Below are 19,291 nucleotides of genomic sequence, written 5' to 3' on the forward strand. Positions count from 1 at the left end.
TTCACCTGCAGAGCTCTGGAGGCTGGTAGCAACGTGTTCTCCTTCTCCTTGTGTTGTTCACTGGTAGTTGACAAACAGCTTTTAGGTGCATTACCCCCAATTAACGCACCACACCAGGCGCCGCTAAAAAACTGAGAAATAAGGAAAAATGATAATCACTTATACTGATCGTTTCTTTAAAAATATTTAAATGACAATTAAAAAATTCCCAAATCATGACCCATTCCTATTAGATTCCTCACAACAGTCCAACTGTGCCTATTAGTAAATGGTAGTATGCTAGCAGACTAAACTATGATGGTATTTACAAGGGGCCATCACCACCCCCACAACGGAGTGCAGCACAGTCATGCACATGAAGCAGAGGGAAGCAATAACTTTTTTTAAGTATTCAGAATAACATTGGCTTGTTTAATCGCCTGTGTTACCTGCTGCTCTGTTTTTTTTTCTCAAATTTTAAACAGTTTATCTCCAAACTACTGAAGTTTAGTGATGTTTGTTCTTGACGATGCTTTCGTCGTTCCGGCTGGTCGCGGGTTCTGCTCTTTCTCTTGTGTTTATTCCACTGCGACTTCAAGCCAGCTGCCTCTCAGCCACCGTCACTCACTGGCCTGAATGTATCTCTCACTGTGCCTAAGTGCGCACCTCTATTCCTGTGACATGATTGGATCAGCGGGAAGGACACTTGGCTACGCTGCAGCGGTTATAGTTAGGAATGACTCGGTCAATCGCCACCGACCAGTTCACTTCTGTGCATGCTACCCAAGTGTGGAATTATTTCAAATATTTATCCGATTTTTAAAAATATTTCTCTGGAGGAAAATTATATCCCAATGATTGTTGATATTGTTTATCGCCCACCCTATCAGTAGCATCAGCGTAAATGGTGTCGCATGGCTGGATTGTCACCCAGAAAGTCAGTGGGTTTTGCAAGAAGTCTGATTCATACAAATCGGCTGAAAGCACAAGGTCACATCCTTCTCCATCATTAATCAGTTTCATTTAACCGTAGATGTGAACTGTTCGTATAACTCGTGTTTAGAAACAATAACTCTGTCTTGTGGAGGTTCAGTGCTGCAGCAGTGATTGCCAGTGTGTGTGGTCAGTGGGCGCTTCACTCAGTTTCACAGGAAAATAAGCTGCAGATCAAAGAATGCAGCAACAGTACGATAATTATTTTGTTTACCACCTTGCTGCTATCGTCTCAACTGCGCTGTAGTATTATATATTTTCCATGTGGGTATATTTTAATGAAACAAAAAAAGCTACACACCATTTAAATAGTTTCTGTGGTTATATACACATTGGAGAAAGTTCACTGGGTCCTTGGTTACTGGGACTTCAGCCCAGTAACCAGTCCATGCGAAGTGTAGCTCGGCTAGATTTATGATGCTTATAAACCCGCACTGTTGGTCCAGTCATTCAGCTTGGCTGGAGTTACCTGTTGTGTAATGTGCTGCTGTGCAACATTATAGAAGGTGAGCTGGCAGGCGGTCAAAAGTAAATCTAGCTGTGATACTCCTGCGTGTCTGGTCTCATCTAAGTGGGAGTGAACATTATTTAAAGCTTTTGTTTTTTTAATAAAGAAAGGCAACCACGGTGATAATTGTTGTTTATGGTGGTAAGTGTATGTTGATGAAATGGGATTTATCTATTTTGATCATAATCTTTTTCAGTAGTTTCGCAGACTTTCTGTATTTTTCTTAAAGTGATAAGGACACTTTACGTGGTGGTTATGATTCTTGTTGTTTGTTGTTTATTATGCCATAAAACAAAAAATAAACTAAACTTTCCTTTCACCAGTAATGAGGGGCCTGTCTACTCTGTGGTTTCAGTGTGATTGTTTTGTTCTGGTACAAAGAAAACTGTGTGAGTAATGTAAGTGTAATTTCCCGTTTACTGAGAGATGATGCTTTAAAAGCATCCCAGAAACTCGTGAGCGCTCTTCACATCTTCGTGTGTCTGAGACACATTTCCTTTTGTCCCTCTGCTCTGCTGTTCTCTTTCATCTGCAGGTCATGATCTTTTATTTTGTTACACACTCTCTCATAAAGGGTCTAAAAAAAGATTCTGTCCTCTTTTTTTTCATATATCTATTAATTACAGCATTTGATTCTAGAAAAATATAGTATCTCTTACCCTTTTACCTGCAGGTTAATCTCACCCCATAGTTGATTACCATACCATGCAGATCTGTTGCAGTGATGTCACATGTCCATTTGATCAGGGACTTTTTTTTTTTTTTACCTGGCTGAGGAGTTAACATGAACCAGACTATCTCCTTTGTTTTGAGAAACAAGGAGGTCCTTTGACCTTTTTACCCTGTACGGGTGGATTCATGTATTTACTCTGATCTAAATGATGATAAATTAAAACATTAAAGATTAGATTAAAACAGAATATGAGTGATGAGTGCAAAGACAGGAAACAACTGTTCAGGAGAATTTGGGTATCATTTAGCTACTTGTTGATCACAAAGGTAAATGTTCTGTTATCTTATCCAGTTTAAAATGAAAATCATTTCAAGTTCAGATCAAGCTGGCTAATTCTAATATAGAGCTGCATAATGTGTGTGTAACTTGTGTTAATGATGTAATGGGGACAAATATCTGTAAATCGATGAGACTCGTCTTCTCATCACAAAAAGCTCTCGTTTGTGGTAGAAAGTTCTCACAAAGTTTACATTTATTTGGGATCTGGACTTGAAGTTATGTTTCGAATTATTGTTCACAGTTGAGGTCAACATGGGTAAAGGATTAGGCACGCAGGCTCCAAGAAATAATAACTGTCTATTCAATGTGTTTGCAAGTGACAAAAACTAGGTCCATAACCTTTGTGACTCATTCAATTGGTTTCTTTTGAATACATGTTACCATAGGTCTTCTTAAGGTACTAAAGTTTTCAAAACTTGTTCCTTTCTTTGTCTCTGACTGGACTGAAAGTCTAAATAAATGTCTCTCACCACCAGATCGAAGATTGTGCTCTCAATCAGCTCCCATACACCATCGCTGAGATGTTCTCGTAGGGAGCTGCCACAGCCAATTTCACACGAGTACATAGTGTCCTATTTTAGAGAGGACTTAGTGAGGAAAAACAAAACAAATTCCACATCTACCGGAGCCTCCTTTTTTTGCTGTTGTCCGTGTTCACATGAGGAACTTCAAGCTGTGCTGATAGACAGATTTGAAAAGGAACAAAGAGTTATCATTTACTATACTTAAAAAAAGTTTATAGATTTTTGTGTGTGTGTTTACAATTGTTCACTCACACCTGTACTATTTGTTTCAGGTGTGTGAAGTGCGGCCATGCTTAGGTAGCAGCAGCCTTCAGGTCGGGATGTCTGATTACGAAGATGAACGTCTGAATGGGAGGGAGGAGGAGAGTGAGATCTGCTACATCAGTGATGAAGACGGAGACAACGATGGAGATGACGAAGATGAGGGGATATCTGGTGAGTCAAAATGATGGACCAGTGCCATCTCACATTGCTCTCACTATGTCAGTGACCCCTGACTTATGGCCATTTAGATAAACCACATTGTTGTCATGACACTTTAATGAGAAATGAATCAAAATGTTGCTTGAAAGGTTTGTTTTGCATCAAACTGAAACCTTCTGCGGAACACAAGAATTCAACATAGAGTAGATCAAAACAGCTGACAGGCTAAACTTAATGCATACGCCGACAGTCTATATCAGTCATAACATAAAAATCTAAGTGTGGCGTCTAAATAATATTGCAATAAATTACTGTAGTATATTGTAGGAAATTGTAAGTCATATTAAAATGTTAACTCATTGTTTTGTGGCTCCTCCAAATACCTATTATTTCTCCTATTTGTTTTGACAATTGGCATCAATTCCAGACAGGGTTGTTGATTAGCTTTCCCAGAGATCTTAAATAAGAGCACAGATAATATTTGGTCAGATAAAGGCTTATTAAGAAAAGTCTCTGTCAGACAAATTAATGGTATTAAAGGAGCACCACCCTCTCTGGCGGTGCAGCCACTCCCGGGTGATGGAAAATGCATCGCTAACTTTGCAACGTTCGTGATTTTTACTGGGAATGTCGCAACCGTAACTCAGCTCGTTCATAAAGCGTTCATCACCATTGTGTTCCTTTATTCTACTTTCAGCACAAACAAAAGCCTCTACTCTCGCTACTCTGTCATCTGCATGACATATATTTGCATTTAAGGACACTAAAAATGTCACTGTAGTCTCCACATGCATGACCAAACCGGCGTTCCTCAGCTGCCTCTGGCGTTTTCGCCTCCTTTAGGAGACAAAAAACTAAACTCTCATGTCGTCTTCTCTCTTTTCTTCTGTTGCCAGTATGTGTTACATAACCCAATGAATCATCTATTAGTTCTCATAAATGCAGAGTTGTACGTGTGTGTGCGGTGGTGTCTCAAGCAGTGTGTTTTTGTGGCTGGGAAGTAAGATTTAAACTTTGGTTTGATAACTTAAAATTGTGAGTTTGGCCTCATGGAGGGAGAAAAGTATTTATACTTTTTAGGATTTACAGAGGAATCAGAAAGCACGTTGTTAAATTGTCGTCTCACGGTTCGTAAACTAAACATACCCAAGTAAAGTTCCCCTCATACTCTTGGTGCTTTATCAGTTAATTTCCATTAGAATAAACAAACCAGGCTCTGAAATATTTAGATGTTAATGTAATGAGAGAAACAAAGAATGAGGGATTAACTGCAGGAAGAACGACTGTCCTTGAATTTTAAACCTAATTCTTCCATTTTATATCCGCTTGTGTGTGTGTGTGTGTGTGTGTGTGTGTCATTTTGTAAATCAGGATGTGTACAAGTACAAATGTGTCTGTGTGTGTTCCCCGTTCCTTGTCTGTTCTTTGGTTTACCACAGTGAGAGCATACACAAGTACATTATGAAAGCTAAACACCGCCCTGTGTACACGCAGACACAACATCTGTATGCTTTCCTTGACTTTTCCATGATGTCCTTCTTAGCTGCCTTCAACTATTCATATCCACTTGCTGTGTAATGGTATGTGTGTTTGTCCCAAACCTTTCAGTACGCGATGTTCGGTTTGCGATGAAACTTTCTTGGTTCGACACTTCCTGTAAACCAAATAATAAAAGATGTTATGTACTTGTGCTCAAGGAACAAAATGTTTCCAGACTCTGGCGATCTTTAGGTTTCTCATCAGTGAGTCATTGTTGGATAACCCTTTAAAGTGGCAGATTGCTTGTTATGGCTTCGGCAGCACAGACCTGCGAACCTGTGAAGAACTCTTAACACACACACACACACACACACACACACACACACACACACACACACACACACACACACACACATACACACACTTTTTATTTCCTCTGCTGAGCAAGCACACCTCCTTCTCACTTTGCTCTTGTGCACAGAGTGTACATGTTGTCCTGATTACAGCAGTAGTACTCTGTTAGATATTGTAATGGTGGCTGCAGTTACATAGGCTGTGTGTGTGTGTGTGTGTGTGTGAGAGAGATAATTGAGGATGAATGAGACACACACAGAGAGAGCGAGAGAGAGACACACACACACACACGCGCACACACACACACACACACACAGAGAGACACGCACACACACACACACACACACAGAGACAGAGAGGGGTGATGGTGATGAACCATTAATCACCCACCAAAAAGGTTTTCAGGTCCTTGTGGCTTTCTGCTTAGGCTTATAAAATATTTTTACTACAACAGTTGTGCAACACTTTTTATAACTGACCCAGCGGAGCAGCAGAGCTGGCAGAAGCCCTGAAGTCTACAGATTTGGATCTGGGGCTGTGAAGGTATTTTAGGAGTGAGAAAAGTCCTGACGGGAGAAAACGAAACACTGCGCTGCTTTTGTTTTGGCCAAAGACTTAATTTGACAAGCTCATCCTTATTCTCCCAAAAAGAAGCATATGGATGCTTTATGTTTTAAATGATGATTTCTGCATAATATTAAAATGACTATTAAGAAGATTAAAGAGTAGTTTAGATTAAGAGTATCCATTTTGTGTAAAATATATTACATTTTAATGAAATGCTTTTTATGAAACACAATACCATCCTTCATCCAGATAAATGTTTTGGGCACCTCTGATCTGCTCATACTAAATTTCAAAATGCAAATTTTTGCTTGAAACCATCGATACTGTAACTGTGACAGAAACTAAAGCCTGGTCATTCACTGCCTTTGCGTGATCGATTGTTTTCATGCAGAACTGATTGAATGCATAACAGATGAAAGACTTTTGATATTTCTGCTTTTCAATCTGTGCTCAGCACCATAACTCTTCCTCACGAGTTTGATTTAAGTTGTTGTAGTTTTATTGTTTTAAATTCTTGCTCATTACAGTTTAAAAAAAACAACTTTTTGTTGAGTTTGGTTTAGATTCTGTTTAGGGCCTTAAACTATCCTAGCACATGCTGTATTTGACAGGTTACAACGTGTCCTGAACTTTTTGAGCCTCCGTTTAGGGAAGTCTTGTATGCTGAGGTGATAACTCGGATTAGGTGTAGCATACAACACTGTTTTTAGAGCAAATCTTGGAGCTTGTTGTCTTGGCAGGTGGTGGAGTGAGTGAAAGGCTTGATGGAGAAAAACACACATTTACATGTTTATCTCCCCCACTTTGCAAGTCTATTTTGCTCGTGTGACATCATCACCCCCCCGCCGTCTCCTGCGTCTGTCCCACGGTTACCATAACAACTGTCACCACGAGTTACGACGGTTTCCTCCTCCAGGTTCAATATCCCCTTTTTTCTCTTTCTCCTTGTATATTGCCAATTCTTCCTTTCTTTGTTCTTCTGTTTCCTCCTCATCTTTATTGAGCTACCTTCATCCTTCTCCATTAAATATAAATTTTGTCCCCACATTTAAATTAATTCATCTTCTAGCTCTTTGCCATTCTTCTCCTAACTTACAGACCTGTCGGTGGACAGGAGGTGATGCTTTTTATATTCTTGGTTCACTTTGTTTTTGTTTTTGTTTTTGAACTGTTGAAAGTTAGGTCAAGTGAAATAATTAGTTTTCTGTCTGGAGAGGTTGGGGTTGTCATGGTGATCACTACACCTGTACATACAAATTACAAACATGTGCAAAATTACACTTTCTGCAGCTATTTGCAGGTATTTTTAGCCAACTTGCCTTTGGGGATCTCATAACTATTTCCAAGCACGTGTAAAATGAAGTTTTATGATTCAAGTTTATTTGCGAGAAACAGCGCATGAGTGTTTTAAGTGCTGTTTTCCTTCTGCTCAAATTTTTCCCCTCATGTAGAGGGGAATATGCACAAATAAGATAATGAATGGGAATGGACTATGAGATTGAAATAAAAGGTGAAATTGGACATTTTCCATACAAATTATAGCGATGCAGACAGACAAGATGAGGCCGGGAGAGAAGGTATAAAAAGACAAGGATAGAGAGATTTCAGTCTACTCTTGGTGGAGGTATGTTCTCAGTTATATGGGAGACCTATATGCATAATGTGACAATACAGAAGTACGTCAACCATCAGAAATCTGAAGGACGGGTATCTTTTGTGTTTTTAAGATGTCTTGATCTCATTTCAAAAATAATGAGCAGGTTGATTTCTGATGCTTTTGGATTTATTTTTTTTGAATGTTTTGCATCAACATGAAGTACCTTGATTCTTGAGGTTTTACTTTTCTAGATTATTTCCTGTGTTTGTAAAATACACAGTTCCCCTTTGGCTGCCTTGTTAGTTTAGTTTCCACTCTTGACACACCCAAATAGTCCTAGGAAGCAAAACGTACACCCAAATGTGAAACCGAAGAAGAATATGTAGACATGATTTTATTTATGAGTCTGGAACAGGTGTGGTTCCAGACTAAACACCATGATACATTTTTCACAGTATGAAACAATTACTCCCAAATATTTAAAGAATAATTTGAATACTGTCGACAGTTCTTTAAATCACATCTAAACAAGTTTTTGATTTTTAAAATGGCCTTTTGCAAATGGATGCATGCAAAGAACAACTGTAAAAATGTATGGACCTAATAATTTGCAAAAAGAAATCTAAAAAACATTGAACTTTGAAATGCATGACTTAATAGAAAGAAAAAAATATAGAATAATTTATATATTTGAAAACATTGTGATTGCCAAACCCTGTGTTTTACACAGAGCAAACAATGTAAAAGGATCTGATTACAAAACTGCAATTCCATCAATAGAATATCCTCAAGATTAAAACCTGAAATGTACTGCATATAAAGTAAGAAGTTGTAAAAAGTGATTTAAAGGATAATAATGATCTGGTGCGCCTGAGCTCCTCTGACAGGTCATTCCAGTGTCTGGGCGCTCTGACAGAAAAGGCAGGTTCTCCTCAAGTGTTAAATCATAGACACAGGAGCTGAAATATCATCTGGAGCCTGGCTATGAAGAGCCATAAAAATAATCAATAAAACCAATTTGATAGCCCGTGTAGTGATGCCAAAAGGCGAGTAACATGTTCTCATTTACTGGTTTTAATTAAAAGTCTAGCTGCTGCATTTTGTTGTAGTTTAAACCTGCTTGAGTAATTCATGATTTATACCTGTCATAGGAACCTGACAGTGGTGAACAGCTAAACGTGTATGATGTAACTAGGAGGAAGCGTATGAAAGGTACCATATCAGGAAAAAGTATTCAATCCCCACCGCTTTCCTCTGTTCTCTTATTTTAGTGTGAATCTCCTACTAAATTGTGTTATGTAACATAAAACAAAGGCAACCAGAGTGAAAGACAAAATGCATTAATAATAGTTCAGTTATGAGGGACTCGATGTGAATGAGAGAATACAAGATTTTATTGTCATGTTCAAGGACAAGAAGGGAAATGGAAGGGATGTGAGAGTCTTTGCCGATTAATTTTGATGTCATCATATTTAAAGTGAGGGAGAGCAGTGTGTAGTACAGGAAACCTCCCTGGGGTCTAGGCACTGAGGGTGGTAGAGTTAATTGGATGAATTCAATTCAATTTATACTGCACCAAATGAGTCCTAACAAGGAACTTAACACTGGAAGGTCCTGACATAGAACCTTTCACATAATAGACAGAAACCCAATAATTCAAAGATTCCTGCATGAGCGACAGCTGGATGGAAGAAACCTCTCTTTAACGGGGGAAAAAAAACCTTTCACAGTGGGAAATGGTTAGAAACCTCTGAACGAACCAGGCTGAGGGGTGGGCGGCCATCTGCCTCGGTTGGATTGAAGGGAGAGCAGACAGAGAAAAAAAAAACAGGGCAGGAACATGTGACAATAAACATTGAGTCGGTTGGGGGAGGGGTTGAGGAGAGGATTCTGATGAGCTCGACCTGGGCACTGGATAAGAAGACTGAAGGGGAATGGGATGGAGAAAGGTTGCACCAGATCACCCTGATGTGACAGCTGATGCAGAAGACGAGAGAACAGACTTAAAGTTTGACAGAAACCGAATGATTGGCTGATTCAGATCCTGGCGAAATTTGATTGGTTTACCGAAATCGCTCAGGTGATTAGAAGAGAGAGAGAGAGAGAATTGAGGATGAATGAGACATTAACATACCACACTGTCTCACACTGCAATGCTGCGAGACATACCAACCCAAAAATGTGTTGTCATATTGATTTCATGATATAAATTATAGAGTAATGTCGTTAAAGATTTTTTCATAACATCAACCCCTATTCTGAGATGTTCTGCAGATTAAAGCAGCCAGCAGCGTTTTTACAGCACAAAACCAAAAATGATTTATGCAGAGGCCATAATATCTGCTTGAAAAGCACCTTTAATCAGTGTGATCCTTTGTAAACTATCCGACAATTTTTCGGCTGATTTAAAAGAGGGATGAGCCTTCAGCTGTTGGGAAGCACAACAGAAAACACAAACAGACCCATAGAAGTAGCGGGAACACTCAGACGAAGAAGAAGAAGTGAAGCCATTCATCAAAAAGTCACATGGAGAAATGGACCTGGGAAGGTGGGACTCGTCTCTGTTCAGCTGCGTGGTGCTGCAGGGATACCTGTTTTGGGTCGTGTGTGTGTGTGGGGGGGGGGGGGGGCGTGTGTCCCCGTCCATGTTTGCGAGAGTCTTATGAAAGATGTGACTAAACCTTATGACAGCCTCATCTGAATAGCACGGAGCCAATAACATGCAGCACACCCCAATCTGTTAACACACACACACACACACACACACACACACACACACACACACACACACACACACACACACACACACACACACTGACTCCAGAGAGCAGGAGAGTAATAGTCTGTTAATTAGCCTGTTGCTCCCCTGCCTGTGTGTAGGCGTCGGTAAGCGCAGCACACTCGCGCTCGCTCCCGATCAAACTGAAGAAAAACAAGTTAACACGTTTCCTCCCACGAATGTTATCGACACCTGGTGGTTTAATCAGCGACAGGACGCATCACCTTGCCGTCTTCTTCCAAACTGGACGAGTGAAACACCAGGTAGTGCCCTTTGAGATGGAGATCGTTCAAGTATTTCTCACCTCCAACATCCAAAGAACAAAGGAAGTGAGGACGAAGCGTCTCAAGAACAAAGTAGGAACATCACGGTCTTTAAGCTTTGATTAAACCTTGAATCAAAGATGGTCTGAAACCCGGAGAATTATCACACAACTCTGCAGCTCTACTGAGATTTTTAGTCCCATTTATCTCATTGTTTTGTTTTATGGCACTTTTTTTTTTTCATTCCCGCTCAGCAAAGAAGCTCAGTTAAACTTTGTGTAGGTTGCCCGCTTAGCATCAAAGTTTCAGACTAACTGCTGAACTTAGTGGAGCCTTTAACAGAGACATGTTTTTATAGGAGGCAAATCTAAAATGAAGGAAAATTCAACTTTTGTCAAAAACTCTATTCAAGGTCAAACTCTTATTTAAATCAGTCTAGCTGTCCCAAAGTTCAACTTCAATGTTAATTTTATACGACATACAGAGAGATCGAAATATTGTTTCTCACAGTCCCGCAGTGTGCAAAATAACGAGATATGTAACAATAAAACAGACAATCACCACAGTGACGCTTAACTGCAGTATATATAAGTACAATGTAGTGCAAATACGGTCCGTAGTGCAACGGTTCAGACTTTATGGGGCGATGGGGGGGAGAGGAGAGCGAGTTCAGCTTCCTGACGGCCTCATGGTGAAGCTGTTCCTCCGTCTGGAGGAGCTGCATGGAGGCTGCAGTACCTCCTCCAGAAGGCAGGGGGCTGAAGTTCACACCATAGGTAGTTAAACTCGGCTCAGGTCAGTTTTTCTTCTGTGCATCTACAGTTATTAATATTTGCCACTGCTAATTTAGGCACTTAATGCTGTACATGTCTGCGTCTTGTGTAGACTGTAGAGGACTGCGGCTGCTGCTATGCTAACTTACTACTTTCACGATGCTGTTTTTTTTAGAAATTGTTAGAATCAGTCAGTTGAGATGCAACAAAAACCCTCATCAACTTTCTTGCATCTTAAAGGGGTTTCTCAACAATTAAATGCCAGAATACAGTTTGGAGATGAAATTATTTAATTTTTTAAAGTTTCTTTTTAAAACTTCCCTTCAAAGTCTCAGAAGACATTATACAACTGCTTTGACAGTCATAGTTTTCACCGTGTTACTCATTACAAGTAAACTGAAGTATCTATTTAAAACTGTTGGATCAGGAAAGATGGTCGATATTCAGTTTGCAGCTTTAGAGAAGAAATACTAATGAACTGCTGGTTACATAAACTTATTTCAGTATGTACATATATTAATAAAATCACTTTTCATTCTCCAACAGAGTACCGAGACAAAATTATGTTCTCGGATTAAAAGTAAGTTTAAAAATTGTGTTTGTTGGGAACATGAAAAATAAAAACACATTTCATAACATCATCTTGTGTGTGTGTGTGTGTGTGTGTGTGTGTGTGTGTGTGTGTGTGTGGGTGACCTGATTAAGGGCTCCACAGAGTGAAGTGTAGGAGGTGATCAGTAACACCAGCTGGTCTACATACTGACACACCAGACTGCCAGAGCCGTGCGTGCGTGCGTGGGTGCGTGCGTGCGTGCGTGGGTGCGTGCGTAGAGGCTGGCTTGATGTCAAACTGATTGAGTTACAATAACTCATCAGAAAAACCACCTGCTCAGTTTTTTTTTTATTGTGCCTTCAATGTCGACTCAGAGCTGCTGTAATATAAACTCGTGTTTTCTCATTTTCATTACTCATACTGATGTCACTGACATGGATTTATTTATACTGTGATGGCGACCGTCCCTTTTTAGCTCCAGTCAGAGCGGCGACTCCTCGGTCAAAGTGTCTGGCAGTCTGGAGAGTTTTTAAGTTTGAGCCACACAGATTTATCAGGCAAAATCCACCAATGTTTAATGTATTATTTCTACTATACAGCTTTACTCCTTTTAAGAGTGTTCCAGCCGCAGTTTATGCCCTTAGTCTATTAACTCTTTTGTATTTTATATTCAAGCAGGAATAATTGTCCTTAATTTAATGCATTGAAACTCTTAACTTTTGATCTAACGATGCTCCTCTTATCTTTGCTCTGAGTCCAGACTTAACAGATATAAAGACCTGCCACACTGAAATATTTAATACTTGAGCAATTTAAAAGACGTCACACAAATGAAAAGCCTTTCTCATTTTGCCTTTCCAAAAATGTGCTCCCTTTAAAGGATTTGCAGCATTTATTAGAATGAATAAAACACTTTAGAAAATACTGTAAAAAGTTACATGAAGCAAAATCTCAAAGAAAAGAAAACTTTGGGTTACATTTTTAGTTTCCTAACACTCTTCTGTTTAAGGTCTTAAAATGAATAAAATGCCACACGTAACTTGTAAATTACGACACCGTGCTGCTTCAATAACTTAATTTTGTAGTTATTCTGTAAAGTCAAAGCTCTGGTGTGTCGAGACAAGACTGTTTTTGTGCAGATTTGCTTCCATTCCTGCAGCCTCGACCAAACTAACCTCATTCAACTCAGGTTCTTCCAGACGAGACGAGGCGGGTCGCAGCGACACCATAAATGCATGATTTAAAAATGTCTTCCCAAAGGAGTCTTTCTGGTCGTGTTGCCATGTCTAACTGGGGAAATATAAGGCTGTTGAAACAACCCTCTGTGCCAAGTTTAATTTATTGTTTTGGGCTGCAGCGGCAGGGCTCCTAGAATTAAAAAAGATACAAAGGCTGATTGATTTGACTGAACACAATGAAGCACTAACTAGAAGTACAGGACCTGCTGTGTCATCCTGACACCAGAATGTGTGACGTGTCTCGAGAGTTGGAAAGAAAAAAAAAAAAAAGAGGAGATAAAATAGAAACCGACCAAACTCATCAAAGCAAACTATGATGATGGAAACGCTTAACATGCCAATAAAATTGTTGGATCTTTCTTTGTCACAATTCTCTGTAAATGTGATGATTTTAAAATGTTTTGATTTGTTTAATAAAAAGTCCAAATCGGATGTATTGCCCACTCAGTGATACCTTGTACAACGTGTTTATTTGAGGGTGGGGTGGGTGATTGACAGGCGGATGTCGTCGGTCACGCAGATGACCAGAAATGAACTCCACACACAAGTGAAGGAAGGTTATGAAGGCAAAAAAACAACAATGTGTGCTGTTCAGTTTAGCACCAGTTTAGTACCAAAAACTAAACAGGAAATCCCTCGGGGATTAATAAAGTGAAATAAAAAAAAAAAAATTAAAAAATAAAATAAAAAAACAACAACATCCACATCATAATACATGCTGAAGTTAAAGGTTTATTCTTGACCTTGGAAACAGCAGCTGAGAAAACAACAGCACAGCGTCCCTTTAGTCACTCTTCTGAAGTTTTTCCCTTCCAATTTTTTGAAGTGGAAATTTAAACCTCTGCAAATCCATTTAGTAGCGCTGTTTTTTTCTCCTCCTGGTTTCTCAAGTATTTCATCAGAAAAAAACAATGTATTGTTCCTGCTGTCTTTCTTTTAAAACCATCATTGAGAAATGTGAACCTGTGTGTCCTTGCATTGCTCTAAAACTACTTTCATTTTGCCAAGATGATAACATCAGCTAAAACTGAAAACTGACTCCTTCGCTACTTTGAAATTGACACTTTAAACTTCCTCCTCAGCATTTCAGCGTTTCTTTCCTGTCAGCCTCAGTAATGAACCCTGCCTCTTGTTAAAAGCTTGAATTAAACGTTCTGTAACGGTAAACACAGATTTGATTTGTGTTTATAGTTCAAGTGGATCTTTTTCTTGGCATCACAACTCAGACCATTAAACACCAACAGTACTTTGGTGACTCCACAGAAACGGTCGTGGTAGGTACTGTCAAGTGCTCGTCACCACCCTCTGATCCCATGTTGTGCTGTCGGGTTTCTTACTGTGTGGCCAGGACTGACTGGCATCATGTCTGTTTTCCAGTCCTCGACGGTCTTAAAGGTCTTAAAGGCTTCTCTCAGTGGCACCGCAGAAGTGGTAATAATAATGGAGGCCCGAGCACTGCTCTTTAACGTTCCCCACCCAGGTTTATCCCTCCGGTCCGCATCATGAGACAAAAGAACAAACAGCCAGAAGGTGGGCCGTCCAAAAAGTCCTTCAACCAATACGACCGTAGAGATCGATTATTTCTACCCTTAAATACGACCCACAGGAGTGTTTCCTGACTTCGTACCCCTGGTTAGGTCGAGGCACAAAAAACAATTGGTTCGGGACAGATAAGGGTTTGGGTAAAGACTGTCGTCATGGCAACAGTAAACTTTTTTTTTTTAAACATTTTTTTAAACTGTTCTTGCTGGTGGTTGGAAACAGGAAGTAAACAGCGGTGTCTCAAGTCTTCTGTTGTAGGGAACCATCCACCCAACCCTCCTACTCCTAACAGGTAGAAACGTACATATAGACGTCACCTAAACTACGTCACACGCCACATTGTTGTAATTTATACAACTATAACAATAAGCTGCTCGCACAAAAGACCGATGGGGTTGTTTTCCAGAGTCTCAGGCCAGCGTAGCTTCTTCCCGGCTGTATCACACTGCTTCTCTGATCTCTCTCCAAACACTCTGCCTTTACATATCTTTGTCGTCTCGATCCAATGAGGATAACGGGGTAAAGGTGAACATTTTCAAACTGCCTCTCCTTGAAGTCTTCCAGGTTGTAACTTGCAAGAAGGAAGAAAGAGAGAAGTTCAAGCCCTGCTCTGCTTTCATACCTCCGCACACCTGGCCTACTGCTGCGTGAAGCGGTGGCTGTCCAATTGTCTGTTTCAGGACTTTACAAAGATCGTTGGGTGTTGGGACGGTTCTCCGTGTGTTAAAAAAGTGACAGCATTGTGATGCGTACTGTGGACGGTGAGGCAACAGGCTTATTTTGTGAGTTTTAGTCTCGTTGAGAGTTAACATCCACCTTTTGTGTGACTGACTCTAAATAACCTGTCGCTTGTTTTTGGATCATCTTCATCCACTTTGTAGCAAAAGTATTTCCACATACACACAACATCCTATCACCTCATTTATCCTCAACAGCTCTTCGCTTTGAAGTTTGGTGATCTGCTGCTGTCTGTGCCGAAACTATAACGACATCGACTGTCCTCAGCTAGCTCAGATGATCGGTTTCAAGTAGCTTTGTTTTGGTTGTTGGTCGACTGTCGTGCAATATAATATAATGACAGCATTTCAAAGTTTCTAATTTTCTTATTTTAGTAAATGTTGCATTACTTTCCGTGTTCAAAATATTTGTATCATGCAGCCACACTTTTGTTTATAGATTTAAATTCTTGATATAATGTTTTAATTAGCTCAATGTTAATCAACTACACAATTAAAGTGCTGTTTGAATGGTGAGGCATCAGTAATTGTAACCCATCATTTGACTCTCATTTTGTCATTTTACATAATGAATACTATTATTTTTAATATTTACATGTAAATGTTTTAAGTACCTTTAACTGATTGTTTTTCTGGTGTAAGTTTATTTATTTAACCCATGGAAAGCATCTCATTTCTTCTTTCAGCCATTGACAAGGCAGAGTACAAAAATGCAAAATAATGTGGTTCAAATGTCATCTCTCTCCTTCGCTCTCCTATTGGTCAATATCGGTTATGTAAACAGTGAAATGGGAGCTTTCCTTTTCCGCTGGAGGCGGGGCTTGATACCAGAACTGTGGTAGTGTGGCAAAGGTGACTGAGTGTGTGTGTGTCAAGCGAATTCACATGTTGCCAGGCAGTCCTTGTTCACTTTGCTGCTGTCACCTCCTCCTCTTCCTTTCTCCTTCCCCACCTCCCTGCTTCTCACTGAGCTGCCCTCCCCCCCAATCCCCCTCCTCCGGCTGCAGAGCAATGTGGGTTAGTGTATATGGAGCCATGTGAAGCTGAAGGGCTCTCACCTTACCACCCTCTGTGTTTGTGTTTGTGCTTCTGTGTAATTTGATCTATGAAGGATAATCTCACACCACCAACATGCGTTTAAATCGGTCCTTGGGTTTATGGGATTGTTTTGAAACAGCCCCTTTCCTCACCACTATAGATGTGTCCCTCTTTCCTCCTTTACATTGCTGTCATTGACTTCCTTGTTTCCTCTGTTCCACTTTATTCTGTCTTTAGATTACACTTTATTTTGTCCCTCTTCTGTCAACTCTTCTCTTTTGCATCCTCTCGTTCTCCTTCTCGCATGTTTATCCCTCCTCTTCCTCCTACCTTTCATGAATCTCTCCCTTCATCTCCGTCTCCTCACGTGCCAGATTACTTTTCCCTCCTACTTTTATTTACACTTTTTGTCACTTTAGTCATTTCTGTCTATAAAACCTCTCACCATCTTCAGCATTGATGGGTTTTACATTTAGGTGTCGCTGAAATTTACTATTTGTGGCAATCGGCGTGTTTACGACGTGTTTATTGGCGTTTACGATGTGCGATGCTGTCCTGCGAAGCCAAACGAGAATTTTCCAACGCGTGCGCTGACCAAAAACTAGTACCACATGATTTTATTCATCTTCGCTTCCCTCGTTTCATCCTTTTTCTCCCTATTTCTTTGTCTCATTGTCTTAGTTGCCTCTGCCTTTTTTCTCCATGTATAGTTTTCCTCCATCTCTGCAAATACATCTGCATCATACAAAGGTTTAGATCAGGGGTGTCAAACTCATTTTAGTTAAGGGGCCACATACTGCCCACTTTGATCTCAAGTGGGCCAGACCAGTAAAATCATAGCATAATAACGACAATATTTCTCTTTGTTTAAATCATTGGTGAAGGTTTTTGGATGATAAACCCTACTTTAAGGTCTTTCTACAATAAACTAGAAACATAAAAACCAGAGACTCAGACATCAGCCCACTGTTTATCTGCCTGGGCTCTCCTCTGCAGATTCCCTCGCTTTGTTTTAATCAAATTTGTTTTAGTCACAAAGCGAGCAGCGAGTGCTGCTGCCTCCAGAGCAGACGTCGCATTTACGCTGTTTTTGAAGCAATTACTGGATCGATTAAAACAAATTACAAAACGTTTGTACTAATAAACCTCCATATTCTCATAGAAATGCAATTTATGTCTTTCTCTAATTTTCACACTTAGCAAAGTCATCCGGTGGCCGAGCTGGACCCCCTGGCGGGCCGTATCCGGCCTGCGGGCCGGCCGTATGTTTGACACCCCTGGTTTAGATGGTTTTGTAATGACATGACAGTTGGATCTGTATTTGCAAAGTAATTGTTGCATATTACAAATTATGCCTCCATTATCTTAAATAATGAGTGATGAATGTACGAATTAGTTTTTGATGAACAAATTAAGTAAACTAAGAGTCTTTAAAAAAAAAAATCTCATCATTTTGTGTTGATCATTTATTTCAAATCAACACAATTAAAGCTGTTGTAAATCATCAAAGTGATCATTTTTGTATTCTTGCACTCCTCCTGCTCTTTTTTTTTTATTAATTGCCTCACCGTCTTTTTCTCTCGTCTTTCATTGGTTGAACTCCGTTACCTAAGGCAGCTTCTCTGGAGTGGGCGTGGCTTGCTGACGTCACACCCGCTCCTGTTGTCATTTGCCCAGGGGGAGGAGAGAGGAGGAGGAGCGAGAGGGAGGATGAGGAGGAGGAGGAGGAGGAGTACGTAGACAGGAAAAGCAGCACAAGCGTTGGCGGGGGGAGCTGCTACACACGGCAGGCCCGGGCACTTTTCAACGACTCATTGTTTTGTAATTGTCCCAATGGCCTTCTGTCCTCAGCAGAGCGCCGGTAAAGCTGCGAGACGAGGCTAGAAGTTGAGAGCCTCGCACACACTTTGACACACGTGGTTCAGGCGGTGGAAGTGGAGAGTGTGTTGGCTGTTTGAAGAAGGAGCACGCAGCAGCTGGAGGAAGTTTGGAAGAAATTGTAAGGAGGAGGCATGGATCTCTCACCAGAGTAGGAAACAAAACAAGTTGGAGCCACATGACATGGGTGAGTCGCTCAAATGTCATTTGACTTAGTGGCTGAGTTTGTGACTGCTCCTCGGGCGGGGTGACAGGTTGTTGTTGTTGTTTTTTTTTTTTATTTCACCACTGCTCTATTTCTTATAATCTGTCTGTCCAGATATCTCATGTCTTTTTGTGTCAGTGTATAGAAGGAGGAGGGGGAAGAGCTGTTTCTACCATACTGACCTATATATGGTGCAGTGCCAAATCTTTAGCCGGGCCACTCAGGCACAGTACAGCTCAGACGTTTCATAAGGCATGTTATGAAATAGACACAGGAGTTGTCATTGTTCCCCCCAAAAAAATGATCCTTCCCTGGACTCCCAAAGATTTTCATATCAATGTATTTGGATACGACTTTTTGTGGGTAGTATTTCCTGTTTTTGTAGAAACGGTCATAAAAACCTGAATTACTGTTCCGTTATCAGTTTCCTTTGATTCGGCATCAGTTTTGGCAAATAAAAGGTAGCTGGTAGCCTTTGGTTAATGAGTCATTTAATCCAGGATGACGTGTTTCCTGTAAATTTTCATTAGTGTCCCCTCAGGTGTGTGGAAAAAGTGTAGCACACTGGATTAATTAGCTACAGACACCAGACAAACCTGCTGGTGGACACGTTGTAATTGAGATTAAATGTAAAGTTGGCCTTCGCTGGTGTTTGACAGCCTCCTTTTAGTTAATAATCGCAAATAAAATCACTGAGATATATTGATCTTTGAGACTTACAAGTAAGAGGAAGTACATTTACACATTTTTTTGAGTGTTGTGAGGTGTTTAAGTAACTCCTGATGTAACAATAGTGAAGGAGGTTTTTTTTTTATATTCAGCATTCAGTTATTGGACTATCAGTGTTTG

At 40.2% G+C, this 19,291-nt stretch overlaps 1 protein-coding gene across 2 annotated transcripts in view; it reads left to right on the top strand.

Annotated features, from left to right (window-relative positions):
• Nucleotides 1-19,291, top strand: part of LOC138193534 (helicase ARIP4-like) — a 74,042-nt gene that overhangs the window by 16,331 nt on the left and 38,420 nt on the right. The window contains exon 3 of one of the 2 annotated variants that reach the window (XM_069141670.1): nucleotides 3,289-3,451. In XM_069141670.1, coding sequence (XP_068997771.1) covers nucleotides 3,337-3,451 — 115 coding nt within the window. In that variant the 5' untranslated portion in view covers nucleotides 3,289-3,336. Of the gene's footprint in view, nucleotides 1-3,288; nucleotides 3,452-18,249; nucleotides 18,425-19,291 lie in introns of those variants that run through there. The other variant, XM_069141672.1, reaches the window with a different exon arrangement.

The sequence above is a fragment of the Embiotoca jacksoni genome, unplaced genomic scaffold (genome assembly GCF_022577435.1).
Source record: "Embiotoca jacksoni isolate LCO1_2020_lvr unplaced genomic scaffold, fEmbJac1.0.p SCAF_9, whole genome shotgun sequence".
Classification (NCBI taxonomy): Eukaryota; Metazoa; Chordata; class Actinopteri; family Embiotocidae; genus Embiotoca; species Embiotoca jacksoni.